Source organism: Apteryx rowi, unplaced genomic scaffold, assembly GCF_003343035.1.
Source record: "Apteryx rowi isolate R43461 unplaced genomic scaffold, aptRow1 scaffold_23, whole genome shotgun sequence".
Classification (NCBI taxonomy): Eukaryota; Metazoa; Chordata; class Aves; order Apterygiformes; family Apterygidae; genus Apteryx; species Apteryx rowi.
In genome coordinates, this window is record NW_020448641.1 from 2,904,600 (window position 1) to 2,928,515 (window position 23,916).

Here is a 23,916-nt window from a genome sequence, read left to right on the forward strand (position 1 = left end):
TTCTAACATTCAAAGTGGCAATATTCATATATCAAAGCCAAGGTGCTGTTAGCTTCCAACTTTTTTAGGATGGCATTTATCTTTATGATAAAAATAATTACGGAAAGGTAACCTGCAGTGACTTCAAGTGCACACAGAGAAAAGTACCACGTCTCTCATCTCCAGCCCCACCAAATTTAAAAAACCAAGCTTGTGATCATGAAAACGAAGAAAGAATAAAATATACATCCACCACAGGTTTTTGGCTCCCTGGTAACTCTTTCTTGTGCAAATGTGCAGTGCAGGGAAGGATTATAAAATACATACATTTCTCAGAGATCCTGTTTTAGCCTGTGCTTTCTCCTCTGCAAATCTTCTCCATGCCATCACATGCATGACACCCATCTCTTCCCACAAGGGGTTACTGTTTGCACTACCTTAGTGCTGACTAATGCTAATTAATTAATTACTAATTAATTAATTAGTATCCCATTTGCACAGGTGAGAYGCAGCAGATCCTCCTTCAGCCAGATGCTCCACCACTGCTACCGCCAGGGAGTCACTTCTGCCACGCGGCTGGTATGAGCGTTAATGCCARTAGAAGTCACCTGAATTCATATACCGCATTTGACACCCGATCTGTTCAGAATTCGGTCTTTTCTCTGTGCTGGGGGGCTACTGCCTTTCGCGGTCTCCCTGGTACGGCCCACTCCAAGAGAAGGAGAAATGGCTCCATCTATTTGCTTTGCAAGACGCGTTCCCGCCTGTGCTCTGCGGCCCCGGTTTTACGTCTCTGCAACTCCCCGGTAAAAAAAATATTAACAGAAAGAGAACAATCTCTTCACTCTCCACTGCTGACATGTGTAAGTCATTTTTTATTTATGGTAAATTCAACCRTTTCCTGAAGGTCAAGAATTTTAAAAGGAATGCTGAGAAAAAACAGGTTTTCATGCACTCRGAGACTGAATCCCCAGAGAGCAGTTGGGTTTGTTTATTCTTGCCGGTTTTGCTTCAGRTAGTCATGACTGAGCACTTACCTAGCTAGTCCTGCTGTCCGCTAAAACCCAAATTTTGTTAAAACTTTGTTCAAAATAAAATTCCCACGTTTGTCGGGATCACGYTAAAAGAATATAGCTGACAAGTATGGGAGAAAGCTCCTGCCATCAGCTGAAAGGCCGGATTCGGATACCTTCCTGGGTATTCCAGGGTAAAGAAGGATGGTGAGTCATGTGGAAAAGCATATGCATTTGTGAGGTCAGACTTGCAGAGTGAACTTCTGTCCTACACCAGCMCAAACGATAGGCTTCAGAGGCCAATACTTTGCCCATAACCTATCATCCACACTTTAGCAGCAGAACGGCAACGTAATACGAGCGGTATGTTTGTAATGAATAGCCACCTCTCACGTACTCACACACTAACTCAGTAACACTGAAATAAACACTTTCCAATTGATGTTTACCTGTGTCAAATGTCATAGTCTTCAGCCACATGGCCCTTAAAAAACGCTAGGTATTTATGCAGTATCACTGCATCCACCTAAAATTCTCYACAGGGTATTTTACGTGAATAAAAAAGTGGAAAAAAAATGAGTATGTTTTAGCAAAATATCCACCTTAGACTAGTGCCCAAAAGCTCCATTTTCATTTTAAGGGATGTAGCCTTCATGGTACTGTTGATTGAGCAGTGCTATGGGCTAAAAGACACGAACTTTCATCCTGGGTGAGGGGGAACGAACAGCGAGAGGAAGACACTGATAGCCTGCACTGCGCCACTTGATTTCGTTCTGAGAGCTTAGTGAAGATAAATGTAACTCATTTCCTAACATAAGTATGCAAATGACACCTTAATTATTGATCATAAAGAGTGATTTGCAAAGTTCAAATACCCACATACTCAGATTGACACGGTACTTTGCATGCAGAAAAGCAAAATATCGCCCTAAACTAACCTCCACGGAGCCARCGTGAACCTGCGGCATGTCTCATTCTTGCACGTCCCCTCTCCCGGGGTTGGAAGAACGCACTGCGCACAGGCAAGAGCGCGTCGCCGAGCACCCGCCTGCCAGAGCAAGAGTTTGGCGGCAGAAGGCTGGAAAAACAACAGCTTGACACAAGAATAGGGTTGGGATTTTCGAAGCGCTTTAGTGGCCTGGTGCTCAAGTTACATCAGCTTGAAATGGAGACCGTGCTCTGAAACAGGGACTTGCCTGGCCGCTGACAGCAAGGAGCAGCCATGAACAAGTCCATTACAGTAACGTACGTATTCTTAGATAGGAAAAAAAGAAAAACACATCTGCAGGTGGGAAAAGAAAAATCTTTTTGGTTTATAAGTATCTTTTCACAGACCAATTACACCAGTTCTACCCACATGGGTCATTTGTCTTCTTCCATTTAAAGTGGTTTAAAGCAATCAACAGCAGCTCCATGCACCAGTTAGCATACTTTGCTATGTTCAGCAATCAGGATGTGGCCTTAAACTGCTGCATAAGCTCCTGAAGTCAATTGTTCTACGTTACCTTAAGCAGCTATAAGGAGCCTTATTAAAAATGGACTTGATTAGATCACAGAACCAAAGGTAAACAAAGATATGAACAGAGCATTAAGTAGAGTTTATATTCTTCAACTTGTGCTGTTTTATTAAAAGATATGAAAATACAGCACGTGTAATTCTCTCGCGCATCCTGAGGGAAGGCGATAGGGCAGCAGTCAGAGTCCAACACCCTTCTGCAGGCTCTGGTTGCAGCACCCTGTGACAGTCCACGCTTGGCGTGACTTCTGACGCCAAAACATGAAACCGAGTCAAAAAGGAGCAGTCAGATAGCTTGTCCCCTTGACTTACCTGCTGGTTCTTYGCGTTGTGGAGCATCCCAGCCCGCATCAGTTGCTGTCTCATTATGCGAATGACTTAGCGTCCTTCCTGACAAGCCATGGTGTCTTGTGCAACAATAATTTTGCCATATTTTGCATGCGAGAATGAATTTAAAACTGTGAAACATGAAATGAAGTGCCATTTCACAGGATACACTTTGCTAGGCATCACTGAGCAGCAGAAAATCTGCTCGTGACTGTGCTGCTCCTATCATCCAGGAAGCTAACAAGATTCACGTCACCAGCAGAAAGGAATAATTTGCAGACCTGGCTAAAACCAAAGAGCAGAAAGACCAGCACAGTAAAATACGTCCCATGTCACACCCTGGGGAAGCCAAAAGACATACCCGATCAAGAAGGCTTTTGACATCTTTTTGACAGCATGGCTATTTCGGTATGAATTCTTTTATCCCAAATATGTAGCAACAGGTCTTATGCCTTCCAACTGAGAATGCTTGATTTTTTTTACACATTTCCATATAGTGGGGAATGTCACCATAACTGCCAGCATGTTTTTCTTCAAGCCGTTCAGGAATATCTTTACCAGAAACAACGGGATTCAGTTCAAAAGTAAATGTCTATACGTGAACTGGATGTCTAACAGCCCACCACAGTCAGCAGAGATCTGTTTGACACAGTCAATGCACCGATGCATTCACAAACCAGTGCAGCAGTGATACCCTTCTAAGACACCCCATTACCGTGAAATGTAGATTATGCTGAGAATGGGCCATCAAGCAAGGCAAAAGTGCCCAGGTCCTGCCGCAGAAAAGTACTTCCAGCGCAGCAGGCTCTTCCTGAAATAATTCATTACTCCAGGTTTTCATTTACTCTAGAAATATTCTAAAACAGCACTGTAGAGGCTTATAAATGAAATATTCAGCTCAGAAGAACAAATACTACTAAACGATAGTGATTTTTCCACCAACGCTTGGTTTTACTTTTACATATTTTCCCTTTTCCCCTGCATTTTGAATCAACTTGAGATCCATTTTTCTTTTTATTTATTTTGTGATTTTACTTAAAAACAAAGTAGTTGAAACACCACAGTGTGCATAACCGGCATCTACTAGCTAGCATAACTTTTCTAAAAAAAATAAGGGGAGGGGATGGAATCACTCTAGAGTGACGTTCTCTCTTGTACATACATCTCTATGCTTAATAATAAATTTTCGTATGCATCCTTGTAGCCCTTGAATTTGTCTGAGTGTCACACCACTAATTATAATTTAATGGCTACTAATGAGGACAAGCAGCCAACTGTAGAGCCTTGCGGAGGCAAACTCGGCGACCGGGCTGCGAGCGCGGGGCTCGCGGAGACTCAGAACGTCAGGATTTGGCTTCCTTCTTGAAAAAAACGCCAACGTTATGGGCCCCAGATTAAGATACGGTGGGCTAAAAGGGACAATAGGCACAAGCTACAGGAAAAAAAAAATCAATGAGAATGCTTTCTGGAAAGAAAAATCTATTAGCGAACATCGCTTGTCTGAGGTGTTCAAGGGTTGCCATAGTGATTCAGTGGATTCGTTTGACCGACCGTAAGGAGCGAATACAAAATACTCGCAGAGCTAATACGCTGGATGTCGGAGGCAAAGCCCATCGAAGGCTCGCAGCACCTTGCTGTTGACTTCAATGAGCTGCGGATGACGCCGCGAGAGCGGCACTTGATAGCTCGTTCCTTTTCACATCCAGCCCTTTCATGTCCCCGAAAAGGCTCATGCTGAAGACTTTTAGAAGGTAGGTCTCAGCCTATCGAGTTTTTGAGATATGCTTAATTTTAAGCACAATCGACCCAATGACTTCAAATCCAGGAGGGAATTAGAAGAAAAAGTCTCTCCGTCACCGCAAAGGCGGAAAAATCCTCCCCACTCTAAGTATCATGCAAACTGAACACCGAAGCGAACAGTCTGATGTACACGTAATTTTTTCACTGTCAACAGACTGCGTTGTTGGGTTGGTTCTGCTCACTAACTACGGCATGCCAGGATAGGACAGCGAGCTCACCTTAGTTTGCTACAAAAAATGAAAAAAAARGTAATGCCATAATGATTCGCTATTAAATATAAATTTAAACATAGTGAAACATTCTGGCAGACTTTGTATCTCCGACACTTCTTTCATCTTTCTCCAAACTCTTTAAACGTTTAAGCAGTCAGCTCATCAAYGACATATTGCACAAACGCTTCGCTATTAGAGGTATTTTTTTCATGATGAATCTTTTAAGTGCCAGAATATCTGAAAAGTTAAATTTTGATTTTCTTTGTATGACAAATGCTTAATAGTTGTCTTAGATTCTTTCTGCACTATGATTTTTATCTGTATTTTATTACGGCAATAATAACACCTAATATACTCTTTCATATCTGCCTTGTTCTTTCTTAAGGTCAAAATTATATCCAGAGCTAAAAGTGGCAAGAGATTTCTTCCTATCTTCCTTTCGGTAGTTTAAGGGAATACATTACCATCTACATGCATATAATAGCAAATTAGGAAATCTAAATAGGAAAGAAAGAATTTCTTTAATATATGCTTGGTAATCAGAAAACCAGGTATTGGTATTTCATTACAACAACTAATTTTCAATCTTGCGGGTAAATTAGATGCTATTACATCAGGTTATCTAATTGCCTTCCTTGCCAATAATCTGTGAAGAAGGAATAAAAAAAATATTAATTCCTCCAACTGTCTTCAGGCAGGTTTCGCTCGTTCTTGTTTTATTGGATTTGTGCCGTTCAGCGCTGAGCCTTCGCCGCCGTGTTGGAAGGCACGGCTCACTCCCAGGGAGCGCGGGCGCAGCAGCAAAGTGCAATGACTTCCCCGGGTCTCTGCAGGGTGCCGGGGCCACCGCCGGGGACGAGGAGGGTGGCGGAGGGGCACATTCGGTGCACAGCTTTGGGGCCACAGCCTGATGCAAGGATCCGCGGGCAAGTTTTCCTGCCTCTCGCCAGCAGCCTGCCAGCCCGCACGCGCACCTGGAGCTAGTGCGGTGCCCCTGCTTCCCTCCTTGGCACCCGGAGGGTGCCCGCGGGAGACACGCAAAAAAATTACGCTCGCTCGCTTTGCTTGCAATTTAACCTCTGAAGAGGAGAAGCTAATTACAGCTCGTGAAACCTGGAGATGGCTGGCGGTASTTGTGGGCAACCACAACACAACCACGACCCTTTCGCTCAGCAGGGGCTGAAGGAACAGGCAACGCAGCTCCCACCAGCTCCAAACCCGGCACTTTGGCCAGGTTGTGCAACTGCAGGGCTTCCTGGCGGCTGGAAAACGAGTGCGGGTTTCTGGGTGCCGAATCCAGGGCCGACGTGATACCAGAAATCATGCAGAACCGGGAGCAGCACTCGCATTTTTCCCAGTCCCATTACACTGCATTACCTTTGGAGGAGACCACCCATCTCCTGCTCAATCCCTATGTGCCACTTGTTAGTGTCAAAAAAATTCCAAAATCAATCAGTTGTGACATTGCTTATGTGAGATGGCTTGATAAACACAGTTTTGTGTTTTTCAGCTGGAGAAATTGAGTAGAAATGAAGTAACTCACCTAAGGTCACAGACTGAATTACTATCAATAGCCAAGCTCCACCTTGGCATCCCTGGCTTCCAGACTTGTTCCTCGGTCCCTAGACAAAGGGATCCCTAGACAAAAACTTCTCTTCCTGCCCTCTAAACTTGTTCATCCTTTCTCTTAGTTTAGCCAAGAAAAATAAATAGAACAGAAAGTCAACAAAATGCCTTTTCACAGAGTAATGGGTCTCCACTCTGCAAAAAGGAATTTATTGCGGCATGTTAATTATGCTTTAAGCCAGCATTTCTATAGCCTTTCATATTTTCCTTTTTGCACTGAAAAAGAAGTCCTATGTCATGTTTCCTGTTTCTATCAGCAGAAAAATTAACGTGCTCAGCAATGGCACCCTCAGATCCTTATTTTCCGACAGAGCTCACTAATGCAATCCTTTATTCTTTCCAAAATAAAGCCAGCTTTAGAGTTAAGAAAGAGTTAGCATTTTGTGTGGAAGGCAGCATCAGCAACGCGAGCTTTCAGTGGGTGGTGGTGGCGAGATCAGACCGCTGACGCCAGAACCACTTCTGTGATTCAGCCAGATAATCTATGTTTTACCAACTGGCTGTGCATGATTTAGGTGAATGCAAGACTCACGGCTCTTGGTTGCCTCCTAGTACAATCTTTTTTTGTATATGCAGACCCCTTAAGGTGAGGTGGCTTCCCGGGGAATGACTAAATCACAAATAACGGGCTTTTTCCTGTAGCCCAGATGTTTAAAAAGGGGCTGAATTCTGGGTGAGCAGGATAGAGGCTCACCACCCTTCCTAACCGCACTCTGCTGAAAGGCGCTTGACAAAACACTGCAAGATTTGGTCATACGCCTGCACAAAAAATGAAAGAAAGAGGGCAATTTTTAAAGCTGCACATATAGTTTTGTTGGCTTACAGATAACCTTGTTTATCATAGGTTACCAAGGCAGAAACACAGCTGATGGTGCAGGAAAAAAAGTTAACTTTCTCCAAAGAGAAAGATACTTCAGCGCTTCCCTGCAGGCCAGCAGTCATCCCCACCTCTTCAGTTCTGACATTTCCCAAGACATTAAAACGTTGCTTCTTGGACAGATCTGGACAGACATGGAGATTTCTTGGTTTGGAAAACTGCGTTTGCGGGACATTTACTACATCTGAAATCACAGCAGCTGAGAAGGAAAGAGGACAAACTCCCTCCTATAGTGACACGACTTTGTGCCACCGCGTTTCCCGACCAGGGCTTCCTCTCGTCCGGAAATTACACAAGTTAAACTGCATAAGAATGATAATTATCCAACATTTTCCTTATAGTTTTTTAAAGGTCTCGATTTTTAAAGGTCTCTAGGTGTCACTTGAACAAGAGCTGCAAGAGCTAAGTGACCTAGAGGCCAAGAGTACCCAAAAGGAGTGTAAGCGTCTAGGCACTTTTTAAAAATGTGATGTTTTAGACATGTCAGCTTGGACATATGCAGACAGGAGTGCGTTTGATCTCCTTGTATCGCCCAGCCAGGAGCCAGCGCGGCCCAGAAACCCAGCTCTGTGCTCAAGCTGCTTTTCTCCATGGGTTCAGCGGAGCAAAACACAGGAACGTGTTTGCTGCTGTGGAGCACCAGCAAAGCAAGCGGGCACCGTCCCCAGCACGGCCCCAGACACCTGCCCTTACCTGAGGCTCAGGAACAAGGTCTCCTGCATCACCACATTGAGTAGGGAAATATTAGAAAGGCTCCGTACACTGATTTATTGTTGTTTTAGCTTTGAATTCAAAATGCATCGCATGGACACTTTGCAACACTTTCATACCGACGTTTACAGCTTGTTACACGGCGTTTGGAGGAAACGGCCACAAGGCAAAATTCGCACGAATGTAACTCAGCAGATGACCTTTCCTACAGAAAAGATTTACATATTTTCAGACCAAATGACTTTTCCTTTTATTTTTTCTGTAAAAAACAATTAAAAGAAAAGAGCGCTGTTCATCACTGCGCCGCCATGACTGCAGCAGAGAGGCAGAAACTGCGTTTGGCACATTTCTTCAGACGCGCGTTGCCGGCACAAGGTGATTAACGGAGGCCAAGGGAACCGCGCTGATACGCTGCCTTGCAATGATTTCCCAGGACTCTGCTGAAAACGAGATGGCACATCCCACGAGACTACTTCCTGGCAAAGCCGTTTGAAATAACTATATTAAAAAGAAGCTAGAACTTGCAAGCAGGGCCCAATTCTGCTTTTCGCCAGAGGCCCGTCATATCTTTTTGGAAACCTAAAACTATAGGTACTTTAAAGCTGTATTAATATTGCCAGAGCAGTGCATTCGCCCTCATGTAAACGGGACTGAGGGAAGCGCAAGCGTGCCTCGGGGTGCCTCTCCGCGAGGAATATCGGCGGCAGCCCCTGCGACGGGCTGCGCGCACGCGCCTGTGCAAAGCACAGGGCTACCTTCGTATTAATCAAGAGCAAGCTGATTAAATATGCGGCTTTACAGAGAAGGGGAATTAAGCAAACGAAAACATGCATGCCCATACAAAACTTTCCGACGCTGTGACTCGGGAAACAGAGCCCGCTCCGACATTTCCATGTGCTTCGCTTGGCCTGTGAGCTTCGCAGCAAACATCTGGTCACGGGATGAAGACGCTCAACACGTTTCTCTCTGCCGGTTTTATCATAAAAAAAAGCACTGGAAATGATCTGAAGCACAAAGTTAAGCATCAGGTGCTAAAATTTAGAGTACGGTTTCGAACACTTATTTACGACTTTGCTCTTCAAAAGGAAGTTTTTTTAATTCCTGAGCCAACCCCATTGCGAAAGGACCTTTTATTGAAGGGCAGCTCCAGGTGAGGCTTCCAAAAAGCCCCGTCTTCGCTCCTGTCCACCTTGGCTAAGCAGCTATTCAGCAGGACGAGACAGTAATCAGATTTCCCGTACAGCTGGCAATTCAAATAAAAAGGATTACTTCTCTGAAGATAAAAAAAAAAAAGGAAGATAAGAAAAGGTAAAATTATGATTTCATGCATTTGCCAGGACTTGTTCAGTATAAAACACAAAGCAGAAACACAAAAAGTATTTAAGCCTAGAATGACAAGAATGACCTATTATTTGCTAAGGATTCATTGTACTCAAAATCACACGTTTTTTCATAGCTTTACAGAAAATGTAACCAGATGCTGCATTTGTGATATAAAATACAGCTACTGTTACCGCTACGTGTAGGAACTGTTTTCCGTGATGTTGACCTGTTGTGACATGTAACATAGGTCCCCTAGATATCCTGCCTGTTTATTGCTGTAAAATGAGATTTTTTTGGTTAACAAGGTAACAGCAGCCCGTTAGCACTCATGTGAAATCATTTAGTTTAAATGACGGATAACAGAAAATGGAAGTATCTGTAAAGCAGAAATCTGGGGGGAAAGGATTTCTGGTAGTTATGACTAGTTATCATAGTAGTTATGACTAGTTATTTAATAATGACAAAATAGCAATGGGATTGTAAGAAGTCTGGAGTAAAATCCATATAGTGTTGTTTTTATGCTCCTTTTACCTGCGCTTTAGATTACAGAAATGTATAAACTACATAAAAACGTGCACAAATTCAAATCGCATTTAAATTAGCATTGCATTTAATCTAAGACGTTTCCTGCCCTGTCTATAGTTGCTAGGTGCATCTTCCATCCTAGCACGATTTGCAAGCTTGCTGATTTGGGCTTGAGAGACATATACCCTATGCTTCACTACGATTAGTTGTAATTCAGCGAGCTACTGCTTTCGTTAATACTTTTATTAAAGGCTCGCACAGGTCACTAACCAGGCAGCCTTATTTTCCCACTTCCTGGGCTTTTTCCTCTGGACTGAGGTTTCTCCCTGGCACGAAGAAGCACTTTCTATAGGAAACACAGACACAGGGAAGTTCCCGTCAGAGTTTTTGAGCCGCTGTCTCACCACCCGGGCAGGAATTTATGCTATTGAATGACCAGGTTAATTTATGTGTTGCATCGACATGCAAGGCAGTGATTTGTACTAAAAAATTAAACTCATTTTCCCTACTACGTCGTCGCTGCAACGAGACCGGCTGTGAAACGTGGCCAACCAGCCCGCCGCTGCCCGCAACCAGAGCACGGAGCGTGCGTGGAAACCCCCACCGTGCTCCCGAGCGGTGATTTTGCAGGGATAAAACAGCGGAGCGCGTCAGTGCCGAAAGTGTAAAACTTTGCCCCAAGCAGGGAAGTCGAACGTCGTTTGAAACGAAGCCTCTCGATATATTTGCAAGGTCTCGAGTGCTATATATCATTTGACCAACCGTCTGTCACAGCAATTTGCTCGAGACCAGACRCTGAAAGAATATTAGCATTCTTTGCTTTAAATAACCTAGTTACTTGTGTTTTACAGACTGTTCCACTTTCTTTCATAGTTCAGTCAAATTCATACCACTGATCCTAGGGAATAATTTTCCATAACCTTATATAAGAAAACAACAGCACTTCTATGCTTTTCTCCTTTGCCTATACACATAATAAAAATGGTTAATACATWCAGCAGTTGCCGTATACAAACTAGCCAGCAACAAATCCATAAAAGAAATACACCTAGATTATTGTACCTATTTAATATAGAGAAGGAATAGAGATGAAATGGAAAGGAGACTGGTGTTCTTCTCTTTTCCGYAGAATACTTCAACTTCTGCCAAAGCTCCCCATACTCCAAATTAAATATTCAGTAGATTTCTCACATGATTATTTTAGAAGCTTGAATATTTTATTAGTAATTAAAGCAAAACAGGAGCTATATTCCAGGAAAATTAGATAATAATACTTATCCCATATCTTTAATACAAGAAGTTTCTTACCATTAATTAAAAATATTAATTTAAATAAAGTAGCTAGGTAAGAGAAAAGAAAGAAGAAGAAATATCTGATCTTCAAGTAAGCAGGGAGTAGGACTTACCACGGAAGGGACAACTGGGTAACCCGAGCATATGAACATTGTTGAGATCCAAAGAATGAAAACAAGGTTTAACCTGCATAGACTTCAAGGAAAAASGGAAATCAGCTTACATTTTAAACAAAATCAAGCAAAGCTATAGGTATGTACATAAGCACACAGACAGCATCTTTTTTTCCCTACGCAAAGCGCCTTGCAGCATCTTTACCTGATCATTTTTTGCTCAGGAGGGTAGGAAAGCATGTGCAGTTATACCGCCAGACCCTTCGCATGTCCCTTCTGTTCTTTCTTGGGTGACCATTTTATACCAGAGTTCAGGAGTGGAAATGTCATCAGAGCTGATTTCATTTTGACTAATTGGTCCTTGTTTGGCCTTTTATTCTTGTTAAAAGGGAAAATGGCAAGGACGCGCGTTCAGCTGGCATTAGGAAACCACCAATTGATTTCATGCGAAGCGTCCCATCAAAATGTCTTTCAAGTGGGTTTACTGTTAAGGCTGTATCGTCTGAGCAAACATGGCCAAAGGTCTAAAGAGTCCAAAAACACATTTCAAGAATGTTACCGCTTACAATATATCATGTTAACATCCTACGAAGCCTGGCTGCGAGGGAAAAACAGTCAAAGTGTAATTAAAGTAGAAAGTTCCTCAGAGAACTTTATATATTATCATAGCCAGAGCAGCTCTGATGCCTGGTGCAATACACAGCTGCTGGGGCGCGCGGCCGGCTCCTGCGCGACTTCTTGCCGCCTGCCGAGACCCCCCCGGCAGTGGGGGCAATTAAAGACCATTTTTCCCTTAGAATGCAAATGCTCAGGGTTTTTTTTTCCCCTAAAGATTCACCCAGTGCTAGCGACGCGCACACCCGTGACTCAGCAGCCTCAAACGTTTCACTTCTTCCAGTGTTTACTCTGAAAAATCAACATACTGGGGCCGCAGAAAGAAAAGCTATGCAAGTCTTGGAGGAGACAGGAGCTGCTACAAATTAGGGCAACTTTGACTGGAACATTCAGTCTCCTGATGTAGATGCAATTAACTCCAGGAAGTTCAAAGCAACGAGGTCTTCAGATAAGGCCTGAAGAATTACGGTGGCATTTAAGATCCTTTAACACTTTTAGAGAAAAAGTCATAATTTGATCCGAGATTGTGGTTGAATGTTTTTCCACTTCATYGCTGTACAAGGGGGTATGGGTCATGTCAGTGTTTGATATAATCCAAGGATTCTTAAATTACTTTTAAAAAGTACATGTTTGCAGCTGCTGCTGAAGTACTTTAGGACCCTTCAGGACCAACAGAGCTATAGAAATGTAAGATGAAATTAGCCTGATTTGAACACCGTAGTAAGCAATCCATTTATAAAAACTGTCAAGAGAACACTTGACTATTTGCATATTCAGTATGTGTCCTCCTATTCAGCGAGCAAATCCTTTCATTGGAATTGAACATCCTGTCCCGACACACACGCAACCTCCAACTCCAGCAGATAAGCGGATTAGCTTGACGTTTCTGGTACGACGAAAAGCACTTTGGGTTGGATTCTGCTCGAGCAACGTTGAACATTGGTTTCCATTGTATCTGCCTTTAGTTAACTCCATTTTAATACAAAATTAACCGTCACAGAACATTCTTTGTGAAAGACGAGGGACAAGAATAGCCTCGCGATTGAAGTTCAGGCTACGCAGGTTCGATGCAGAGCTGTACCACCCACTCTGGGTAATCTCTGATACATTCTCGACTTGTGCTTTTTTATTAAATTGCAAATCGCACGAGTTCCTGGTGACTTTCCTTCATGCCTGGTCGGCACCTGCTACTCCCACTTTTATTGCACCCGTATGAGGAGTGTTCTTGCAGGCTGCGGAGATCAAGCGAGCGGCGCAGGAGAGCAGCTCATTGGAGACACCAAGGAGTTGGGGCATACTTATATCTCTGCCCGCAGCCGCATCTCTGGCCCGCGGCTCAGCTGCCCGTCCCTACCTCCAGTGCCGGCTACGCCGAGCGAGCTCCGCTCCGCCATTGGCTTTGGTCGTGTTCGGAGGAAAACCGGCAAATATGCTCGWTAGGGTGCTTCGTACGGCGGGTGGGAAAGGGAGAGACCCGCGTGACAGCGAGTCTCCCACACGCTTTGCGAAATCGATAGCATCTGGTCCGAACACAAAGAAGAAATCTATAGCTAATCTGAGGGTTTATCTGTATTTCATTCATGCTCGTGTTATAAATGATCACAATACGACCTGTTTTTAACACTTCTGCAGGATTTGGAATTATTTTTGAGACTGATTCAGTTACGTAGTGTCTGTCTCTCTCCCACCTTTTAATAGCTACCATAATTTTTTTTCTCCTGTGAAGGACTCATTTAAATTACGCAGGTTTCACGAGRTTTTTATTCATGGACAAATAGACGCATGACTGAACTGCCCTTCCTGTTTGATGAAATAGTCAATGAAAATTATTTTTATCATCTGACTTCTTATGATGACTTTATCTACAGCAAAATTCTCTAACTTGCTTACAGTTTCTGATTCTGCCTAAAAGCCACGAATGTCACCTATGACAAACGGCTGTCCTTAGGATCTTACTCTCGGGGGAAAGGCAAGTAATGTGGTTTTTTTCCTGCAAAATCTCAGAGAAAATTCCACATTTTGAAAAGCTTGGACCGCAAACCGCTCTTACATGAGGCAGATTCAGATTTCAGTGATGCTGATAAGAGTTACTGAGACATTACCAATCCAGATTTGTATACTTCCGAGAAACACAGAAACCATTAGGTACTTATTATCGCAACAGGAGGAGGACTCAAACACACCAGCTTTTGCTTCTATGTTTGAATAGAYTTTTTTTTCTAGGCATTCTAGATGCAATTTAACATACCACAACCGTGATTTGCATGCATAAAGTCCAGATATTCCCACTTCAGGTTTAGATGGAACAGGTTTAACAGGGACAAGTGGCAACTGGCATTTCTGTCCTTTAGCCCCCCTGGAGAGCACCCAAWGTGAGGCCCCGATCTCAGGCAAGATTCAGGGGCAGGTGTCACGTGCAACAGGAATCATTAACAACCGCAATAAACATTCCCAGCATCCATAAAACTCGTATTTTGTGAGTCTAGATYAGCAACAACAGCTTCTACTTCCCTGAAAAGCCCAACGACAAGCGTATCTTCCCTCCTGCTTGAATTATTAAGGGAGTGTTTCTGCATTGCATCTCTCTGCTGCTTTGGTTTGGGTTTCTCCGTGTCTGGTTGGAAAAACAGAGCAAACACACTGCAAAGCTTGCGTACAAGCCTCTCAAGCCTTGCAACTTAATRAGGCTAATAGCCCTGTAAGCTTTAGAAGCTGATATTTCCCTCCCCCATCACAGCAGTACACCCGAAGTGTTTAAACTGGTATTGTATGCCTTTGCTGAAGGAGCAAAATAATGAAAAGAATATAGCAAAGACTGTCTGAATGGTCCGTTAATATAACCCCAAACATCTGAAGACCACAGCAGGCTGGGGCTCTGCTTAAGGGAAGGGTGCTCARTCTTGTTTTTCCTTCCCAAGGCGTTTCCTGTGAAACCGTGGCACGTTTTCTTCGCAGAAAGCCACCTGGAAAYGTTGCTCCGAGCTCAAAGTTTTTCTTGCTTGCTTTCAAGAGCGTGGTAATCAAGAATCCCAGGCAGGATGGTTTGCTTTGAGATCGTAGCAAGGTGCAAAATGGGAATTAATCATACTCACAGGCTATAAATCTGTTACTGACTCAGTGATAATAGAAAATCCCAGCAAGGTACAGAGACGCTGGAAAACCAGAATGCAGCAAGCAGGTTTATTCCTTAGGTTATTATTGCTGTTTTCTCACTGTGAGCAAGAGAAGGAAACAGAATCTCTCACTTGCGCAGGTCTTGTCTAGCAGATCTTGTCTAGCGAGGCAGCAAGGAGCTAAAAAGTTGCCCTAGACGCACGCTCCACCATTTCTGCGCAGCCTGCTACTGTGAATTTTTTCTAATCCCTTTAATTTTGGTTAGAAAGAGCAAGGGCATGCCACAACCTGACAGCTTACAGGGAGGGTGTAGGCGTCCGTCGCAAGCCGGGGGGGCAGAAAGGGAGCTGAGTCCTCCCCGGAGGGGAGGAACGGTGTGAAGAACCCCAGTGTTAATCGGAAATACCGCGGACAAGATTTACCAAGAGCAGCCACGAAGGGATATGATAAAGTGCACATAACGTAAGGGGTCTTGCAGCCCAGGATCCACCCGTGCAGCTGGGATGAAGCACAAATCTTGCGCTTCTGGAAAACGCCCAGGTTGGCCCGTTCTGCTGGGCTACGGGCCCGGGCAGTGCAAGACAGTCTCCTAGAGCAGGAGGCAGCCTGTCATCGCTGTTATTTACTCTGATCCTGCGCCACAAAGGTGTTTACCCAGACAGGCTCTCTGCGGAGGATGCGATAGTCCCATCAAAGGTCAGGTGCATATTTTCCGAGTCCATTGAGGACGGCGTTTGCTGCCAYGGATAAACAGTTCCGCTTCCTTCTTTCAACTTCTGAAGTTCCCTGGAAGCGGTGGCGCATTTACCGCATTTCGCTGTGCTTGCCGCCAGCCCCATCATCTGCAGAACGGTTTCCAAACGGGGACCGCTCCTACGCTAAGCCGTGACTCTCTAGCCATCACTTTAAAGACACACGGCTCCGTTCTAAAGCCCAATTTTCAATGCAATTCTCGTTATCGGTAGGGAAGGCTCTGGCCATGCACCTTCTGACAGGCAGCTTTGATCTACGAGGAGAAAAGGGAAATCAAACAGGCATTAAAAGGCGAAGGAACATTGCCACTCCTGCCTCCCACTTCTTAATGGCGTTCTGGTCTGCTAGTTTGGAGCGCACAGATATTCGGAAATGAGGAAAGGYGCAAAAAGCAAGCAGTCCTGGAATACATAAGGACCAGGGCATGAAATTTATGGACATGTAGATGATGTTCCTTACACCAGGTCACTGTACAGCTCCTCCGGGACGCTGCGGCCAGCCGTGCTGAGGCCAGTCCGAGGAGAAGGACAGCCCCGGCACGGCAAGTYGTGCAAGGACAACCTCGGGGCCCGGTTTCTGCTCTCTTTCCAAGAGCTTCTGCGTCCTCCTGCTGGTGCAGGTGCACGTTACCCTGTCGTGGTAAAAGGGCTTAAAGCTGCAGGCTGATCTACCAGAAGCCGAAATCAGCTTTGAAGTCACATTCTGTGGATCCTGCCCTCAGACTGATTTGAAAGCAAYCGTCAGCTGCCTCATCATCGACATCCTTGGCATTTTAAAGTCTAAATCATAATCTATAATTATATTCTTTTTCCTGGGTACAGTTTTAGTASACGGAGATTATGTGGGCAGATAAAGTATGAGTTTCTGTAGACAGGTCTGACAATCCCCATCGTGCCTGCCCTGCCACRGCACTGGGCAGAGCTGCCAATTATGTCCAATTTTGCTGTCATTTTAAACCTGAGTCCGAGATGCCAAAAGTCATCAACTCCCATGGACTTCGATGCATGGTACCTTGCAGGCCCTCTGTGAATTGCATAAATGTCCACCGGACTTCTGCTGACACCAGCTTCATCTTATGTTCTACTGGAAACGACAAGAATAATGCTTATGGCAAAAAAAGATTAACCGTGCCAGAAAATACTTCAGATTTATAAATGATATCGCATTTTTGTCTGATTCCTTAGCATGTCTTCAGAAAAGAAGTACAAGAAAAAAAGAAAAGCTCTCATTATTTTGTATGCACAACCACCAAATGTTAAAGTCATTTGATAATTTATCTGGGAAAGAAAAAAAAATAAAACACAGCAGACAAAACTTGCTCAGCCCATTAAGGACAGACTCAGCAACCGAGATGTGGTGGTAATTAACATTTTTGCTATGCTTATTTGTGCATGCCAGTGTAATTTATGCATTCTGAAATTTCTCAGATAGATCTTACAGGAAGTTGCTGCCTAAGAAAAGATGTCAGTACTGAGCTAAAAAGACACCTGTCAAAGCTGAAACCTGATTTCTGTTCATACAGAACAAGGATCTCAACGATCTGAGAAAGCATGAAGAGCAGTAGAAGTAAGAATGAGAAGAGAGCCTAGAAAGACCAGGAAACCRATGTTACAAGGCAGCAGCGAGAAGCAAAAAAAATGTAGGAAATACAGAAGTGACTTAAGAAGAAGAGGTAAAACTTTAAAGGATTCAAGAAAAGCTAAAATCTCTGCTCTGCTGGCTAGGGACTTGAGTCAGGAGAAGTGGTGGTGCACCCAGAGGCAGCAGTGATGCTCAGCGAGGGGCAGATCCAGGTACGCCACATGGTCCCCGCTCAGAACCGAGCTCGGACTGCGGTGGAGCACCCAGGCAGTATGCRAAAAGATTAAACATCTCTCTTAATTGCCGTAATTAAGCAGTGCTCTCAGGYGGGTAGACAGGCTAAGACAGACAAGGAAATGTATCATCGGGTATGTTTTATTAAACTAAGGTGCAAACGGAACATTCTGGCTCAAGCAGATTTGTGTGTTTTGGTCTGCAGAATCCCAGTTAGTACAAAGCCATTTTTTTTTGCTCTGTAAGTCCCCGAGATGCTGCGCACCTGAGTACTGTCATTCGGGAACGGAAAAAAAGAGAGTGATGAAGGGCAAAAGCTAGTCGTCGTAGCACAGCTATCCCAATGAAACRACTGTAGCTGGGTGACAAAAAGCGTGCCAGAAACCTGTGGATTGGCAGCAATGGCAAGGCCGGAGAGAGGAGGCCATGCACTCGCGACACGGACGGAAAGGGGTGCGTTGTCTGCACCTTGGCAGGCTTTTATGCATTCTGGAGTGACCTTGAAGATGAAAAACAAGGTCAGCTGAATGCACAGCAGCTGTCAACTCTATCATTTCCTCTGCTGATAGTCCTGTTCTGTYGGCTTCGACAGAAGCAACGAAGACAGCAAAGTTACCTACGCTTTGGTGCAGAATTATGAGAAAATATTCAGATCACAAGTCAGGGGCGGCTYATTTCCTTCTGCACAGGCAATATTTGAGAGGGAGAAATCTCAGCTGTTCTGCAGATTAGCTCCCGGCATTTGTGGAGAATGGTAAGAAGCCAGTTTAAATCCGTGATGCAAAATCTAAAGTACCTTTAGGAAATAAGTGGCTGCATCTGGAACAGCAGACCACATTGGTAGCAGGTGAGAGGACACCCCTTTTCTCCAAAATTCACAGCATTTTCCACCTGTCCTACMCACTGTATTCTTTTAACTCATTGCTATTTTCCTTCCACTTGTCCRTACCACTTAAACAAACAAGGAGATTGCATCCTCTTTAAAGGACTCATCCTTCTCAGCAAAGAAGCAAACCCCCTTTTGATGGAAATGATCTTCTCTGTAATGACCTCCTAAACAGCAAGCAAACAGGCACTGAACCCTAGAGCAAGCTCCGCACTGTGAATATACCTATGCTTTAAATTTTTGCCGGAACAAAGATAAAATCAACCTATCATTCTGCCTCGCTCTGAGCCCGARAGGAGAAGGGAGGGGGGTCCTCCCCGGCGTCAGTCAGCCGACGGTCCCCTTTGCGGACTCGACGGCTGGCAGCAAGGAGCTTTGCTGCCTTGCAGAGTGCCAGCCCYGGATCGCTGTTTGCTGCCTATCGCTGCCGTTAAAGGTCCTCGTGTAGGATAGAGCTAAAGGTGCTGTCATACAACTCGGCGCCCGAGCTGACATGCCTTTTGTCTGAACATAAGCTGCGGCGCCTCATTTCCCCTCATGTTCTCCACCTCCTGTAAAAGGCTCCAGCCAAAAATATCACATGCCAAAGGACAGAAGAACTTGCAGTTTTCTCTCTGAAAACCTGTCTCAGCTGACTCAACTTCTCTTGCTGTATTCACGCCTTTCTCCATACCTAGCACTGTTTCAGCACATGCTGTAACTCCGCGACAAGTTAAATCTGCATCCCTAGTTGTTCTATATCACTTGCGTTCGTTAGTACTTAACCTGCTAATCTAATCTGTTTTGCTGCCTTTGTGCTCTGAATTCCCCTCTTAACGTCAGCATCTTCAGGTTCTTTTCTGAGCTGCCCCTCTCGCCCCGGCTGCCAGCTAARCAGCCGCTTTGGACAGGGCATTGGATGTTCTCCAGCTACTAACCGCAGGGTTTCGTTGCACCAGTCTCGCAGGAGAAGCTGTTGAAGACACACTACGTGAAAACTACCGTCTTTCAATTCAGTTTGACACTGTATTGACTGCCAGAAACAAACATGCAGTCCACAAAAAGCCCCTGTGACTCTTTTTTCCTTCCAAAGAGCCTGCCTGCTGACAGCTAGTTCTTTTATTCAAGCAGTAAAAGTTCATGCTTTTATACCCAATTCCCGTCACAAAYGTACACTGAGGAAGTTATATGACAGACTTCAATATTACACTTTCCAAATAAAGACTAAGTGAGTCCCAACCACTGCAATCAGGTGGAGGGTCCTGGAGTGCRTTTCCTTTATGGAGACTAACCGTATTTCTTGCAAGGCAAAAATGCATTTTTCAGGACGGAGTGCATAGTGAAAGTGAACTTCCATCCTAACTCAAAAACAAACATCAACACATTAGCGCATCTGTGCACTTCTGGCTTGCTTTCAGTGAACGCTTCAGTCGTTAAGCTTTCTGAGGATCGCCACTGGTGAAAAGCGGATCCGTGAGCCCGAATTTGTGCTAGGCTGAAGCTGCCCTTCATGGAAGCACCATGCGCACCACTCGTGTGGTCCTGAAAGCCATCTAAGCACGTGAGCACGGCCGGACAGCTGAGCCGCCGTCTCAGCAGAGTTTCTTAGCTTAGGGACCCCGTTCTGCAGATGAGGTTATGCTTCCCCAGGCGCTGCAGCGAGCGAGCACAGTCTCAGCTAGCTCAGGAAGCTCCGCGCTGTGCTCCAGCGCCTGGCGTGGACCTGCCCTCCGTCATTATTTCACGAGATCTGAGATGCTGCAGACTTGTGCGACAAATTATGAATGAGAGACTGGGAAAGCAAAGCTCGCAGAGTTCCCCGGCTCTCTACCGTGGCAAGACTACGTCACATGTAAGAGGTCCCTCGAAACTCAGATAACCCTACAATTCCATGCCTTGCCAAATTTCATAATATCAGTGTCATCTAAGCCAACAGGACAAGAGCTAAAAATACGCTGATTCAACTCACTGCAAGCTTCTCATACGAGGGTAGCACACCCCTGGCAAGTGTTGAAGCTTGTGGCCTTAGGGTATGTCTCCACTGCAGTCAAAGGTGCAATGGTACTTTGTGGGCATATCAAGCTAGCTCAGATACTGGCAACTGCGCATCAAAGATGCAACCAAGAGACACAACCCGAAGATTTCCCACATCCCAGCAACGTTTCACAGTTCAGTGCTACTATGGTTACACGATGCACTTCTCAGAGTTAACATGTGAATTTTCGATGCCAAATTACACACTACGTTCTTCAGCCGCATCAGATTGCTTTACAATCCCTGTAGATCACAAGCCGTAAGCTGGCTATTTCTGTTTCAAATGCCAGAGATACGAAACACAGAACCTGATAACTCCAAACTCCCCAGGGCCATTTTCTAACCTACAACCTCTCCCATAGCCCGGTTGACTCTCGTGAGGTGGCATAGCATGAACGGGCTGGGGAAAGCTTTGGCCGAGGAGAACACAGTATTCACGCAGACTTCGTGCTCCCCACTGTCCTTCCGATGTCAGTCCCATTTTCTGCAAAAATGAATGCAGTGCAAGAACAAAATGTGTTTATTATGTTTTTCYCCAGTATGAAGCAATCTTTTGATTGTCCCCTTCCTAATTTTAGCCGTATTGGTTTTTTCCTTACATCGTAATAGTCCTCTTGAGAAAGGGGTATTTTTTTGGTTCTTCTGTCCATCTGCGGGCACTGAGCACTGTGTTGCGCAGCGTTCACAAAAGCTATCATCCATTTAATCTTAGGTGGCAGGTTGTAGCAGGGCCATGTATCTTTCTAACCCGAGCAGTCAAGTTTTCCTTATTCTGGCCAACACCAGACCCATGAATCACTCAAACGTCAAGAAGAAAATTCCAAAACTAGTCCAAACCATACTCGCTTCTTTAACCTCAACAAAAATGGCAGGATATATTTGCTGATTATGGTCTCTGCTAGCACAAACAGAACCTGGGCAAGGCAACCCCTGCGCCCTGCTGTGTATGAAGATGTTACAGTTGCCTGGGAAACCGCTCCATGGGATCACTAAAACRTCTCCTATATGTTTGCGTTCAGATACAAGATTATCACCTCGTCTATGAGCAGTGTCAGGAGAAAATCCTGACATTGGATAAACTTAGAGTGCAACCTACCTGCAAAAATCAATTAACTCTTTTGTGGTAGTAGCAGCTGAACTTCCACAGAGCTAAACCCAATACCAAATGCTTCATTGCCCAACATCAACCAGAGCTTCCCTGTGAATGTAAAGGTGGCTTATAGTTAAAGAATCTCACTCTCCAGCAGAAAACATAGTGCTTATGTCCAGTGGTGTATTATCAGCAGCTGAAAGAACTCCCTCAGGTGAGACATACGATATCTAATCAAAGGGGATGGGGCCATTCCAGGACAGAGAGTTTTTATTTAAATTCATCATTTGCAAATTTGGAAAATCTTTTTTTTTGTTTGTTTTTAAAAAAGAATACATGCAAGGCTTACAAGAGCCAGCATCAGGAGCAGCCGGGTAGCCGCAAACCAGCCACAGATAAAGAATCAGGTACTGCCTCTGTTTGTACTTTCTCATAATGATGAGCAAAACAAGATTTGTGCTTAGCCAGAAAGACAGACCTCTGCCACATTCCTTTCCCAAGATTTTCTCTGGCGCCACAATCCGATATTCACAGCACTACACACAAAAACCCATAGACTTTACGGTAAAGGAATTCCAAGCATTGCAGACACAGCAGAAGCAGGCAAGCATTAGTCCTGATGGAAACATATTCAACAGTAAGCAAGAAAGAGCAAGGGATTAAGGTTAGATGGCAYTTCATTGCAACGTAACAGGCCAACAAGCGAAAGCAGGACGGTGCTCTGTCTAAATTCAGTGGGGTTATGAGACAGGTTTTAGAGGAGAAAGAGCAAGAAAGAACAGGATATTGTTCAAAAGCTCTTCACATTTCTGACGGCAGTTTAAACAAAGAATACGGTATAATTTTCCTGCTTGCTTACCTTCAATCAAAAAACAACACTGTGCTTTAATTTGTCCTGTGGGTGTAGCGAGCTCTTACGTTAAAATCCAGGCTTAATATCTTCTACTTGTAATTTAGGTCACAGGCTGGGAAGCGGCGTAGGAAACGCAGAGGAATGTCAAGCTAAGCAACAGCCACTAAAACTCCATTTTGCACTTGAGGCTCCTGGGGTATCAACTGCACACAGCCGTCTTCTCTGAAACAGGCAAATCTTACGGCCAAAAAGAGAGGCTGAAATCCCCGCTGGATTTAAAACCCRCGTTACCAGGGCTTCCGCGAGGGTCTGCCTTCCAGGCAGGGTGCTCRGCCAGCTAAGGCCAGCCAAGAATCCATCGCGTGCTTCACTCAGAACGCTTCGCACCCTGTAGGCAGCTCGAAAAGCTGCGCAAGGAAGGCAAGTACGCAGCTTGGGGCTGTACGGCAGCATTCGGGAAGGCGCCACTCGCCCAGTTCTGCTGTTGGACAAGGGTCAAAAGTCTCAGCAGGCACGTTAAAGGAATTATTGGCATCATGCTCTTAATGCGCATGGAAAACGGAAGATAAGGTGTATAAATAGCAGGTTTCGATGGTGTTAGCCTATCTTTTTTGTTTGTTTTAAGTCTTTGCTTAGTGTCTTTCACTTACAAAAGGCCCACAAAACAAAACAATCTTCTTTTCTGTTGTCTCTGTTACACAAATTACAAGGTTATGTTCAGTGTCTCAGATGTGGTACTGAATATCATTAGAATTATGTCTACTGCTATCATTCATTGCAGTGTGAATTTCCACAGTTTATTATGCTCACACTCATATAAACATGATTACATTGCACCAGGCTATAAATTCCACATACTGGAGGATGCAAGTATCTTTCTTCTCATAGTTATTAAATTGAGTTTATACACATTCTTACTAATTTATATTATGCCTTTCTTGTTAAATATAACAATAAAATATAATTGAGTCTTCCATTCCTTATGCTGATTCTTATTGTTAAAATACACGTACATAAATCTCTGTACATCAGAAAATCATCTGGAGTCTTCGAGGAACCCAGCACTGTTGTTAGCCAGGCCTGTATTTTTCCTAGGTTACAGTCAGGCCGGTGCAGAGATTGYTCAGTTCGGTTAACAGGACGCGCTGCTAAAAACACGGTCGGGTCCTCTGAAACTGCATAAACAAACTTGAACGCCAAGGAAATGCCATGCAGTTGAGTCCTGGCCAAACCACGTACATTTTAGAGCAAACCAATTCTAGTTTTTACAGTTTCAGTTCTTGCTTGATTTGACTGAGGTTTTAACCAAGCAGCGTTTCAGGGGAAAATGTTAGAAATAATTAACCATCTCAGAGGTAAAGATGCCGTGTTTTTTGAGTTTATGTCCGGTGATGCTGGGGAGAACGCACGAGTTCACATGCCCCATTAACAACCAGTCTCTCTGTAAGGTTAAAAAAAACAA

At 44.4% G+C, this 23,916-nt stretch overlaps 2 protein-coding genes across 2 annotated transcripts in view; both read right to left on the reverse strand.

The window, feature by feature from the left end:
• FOXI2 (forkhead box I2) overlaps positions 1-2,874 on the reverse strand; it is a 31,711-nt gene extending 28,837 nt beyond the window's left edge. Inside the window, exon 1 of the mRNA XM_026065615.1 lies at positions 2,821-2,874. Coding sequence (XP_025921400.1) covers positions 2,821-2,874 — 54 coding nt within the window. The remainder of the gene's footprint in view (positions 1-2,820) is intronic.
• A 6,250-nt stretch (positions 2,875-9,124) lies between these two features.
• NPS (neuropeptide S) lies at positions 9,125-15,766 on the reverse strand. The gene is given in 3 exon segments (XM_026065616.1): positions 9,125-9,334; positions 11,316-11,397; positions 15,699-15,766. Coding segments are annotated over 3 exon segments (360 nt in total).
• Positions 15,767-23,916: the final 8,150 nt, after the last annotated feature.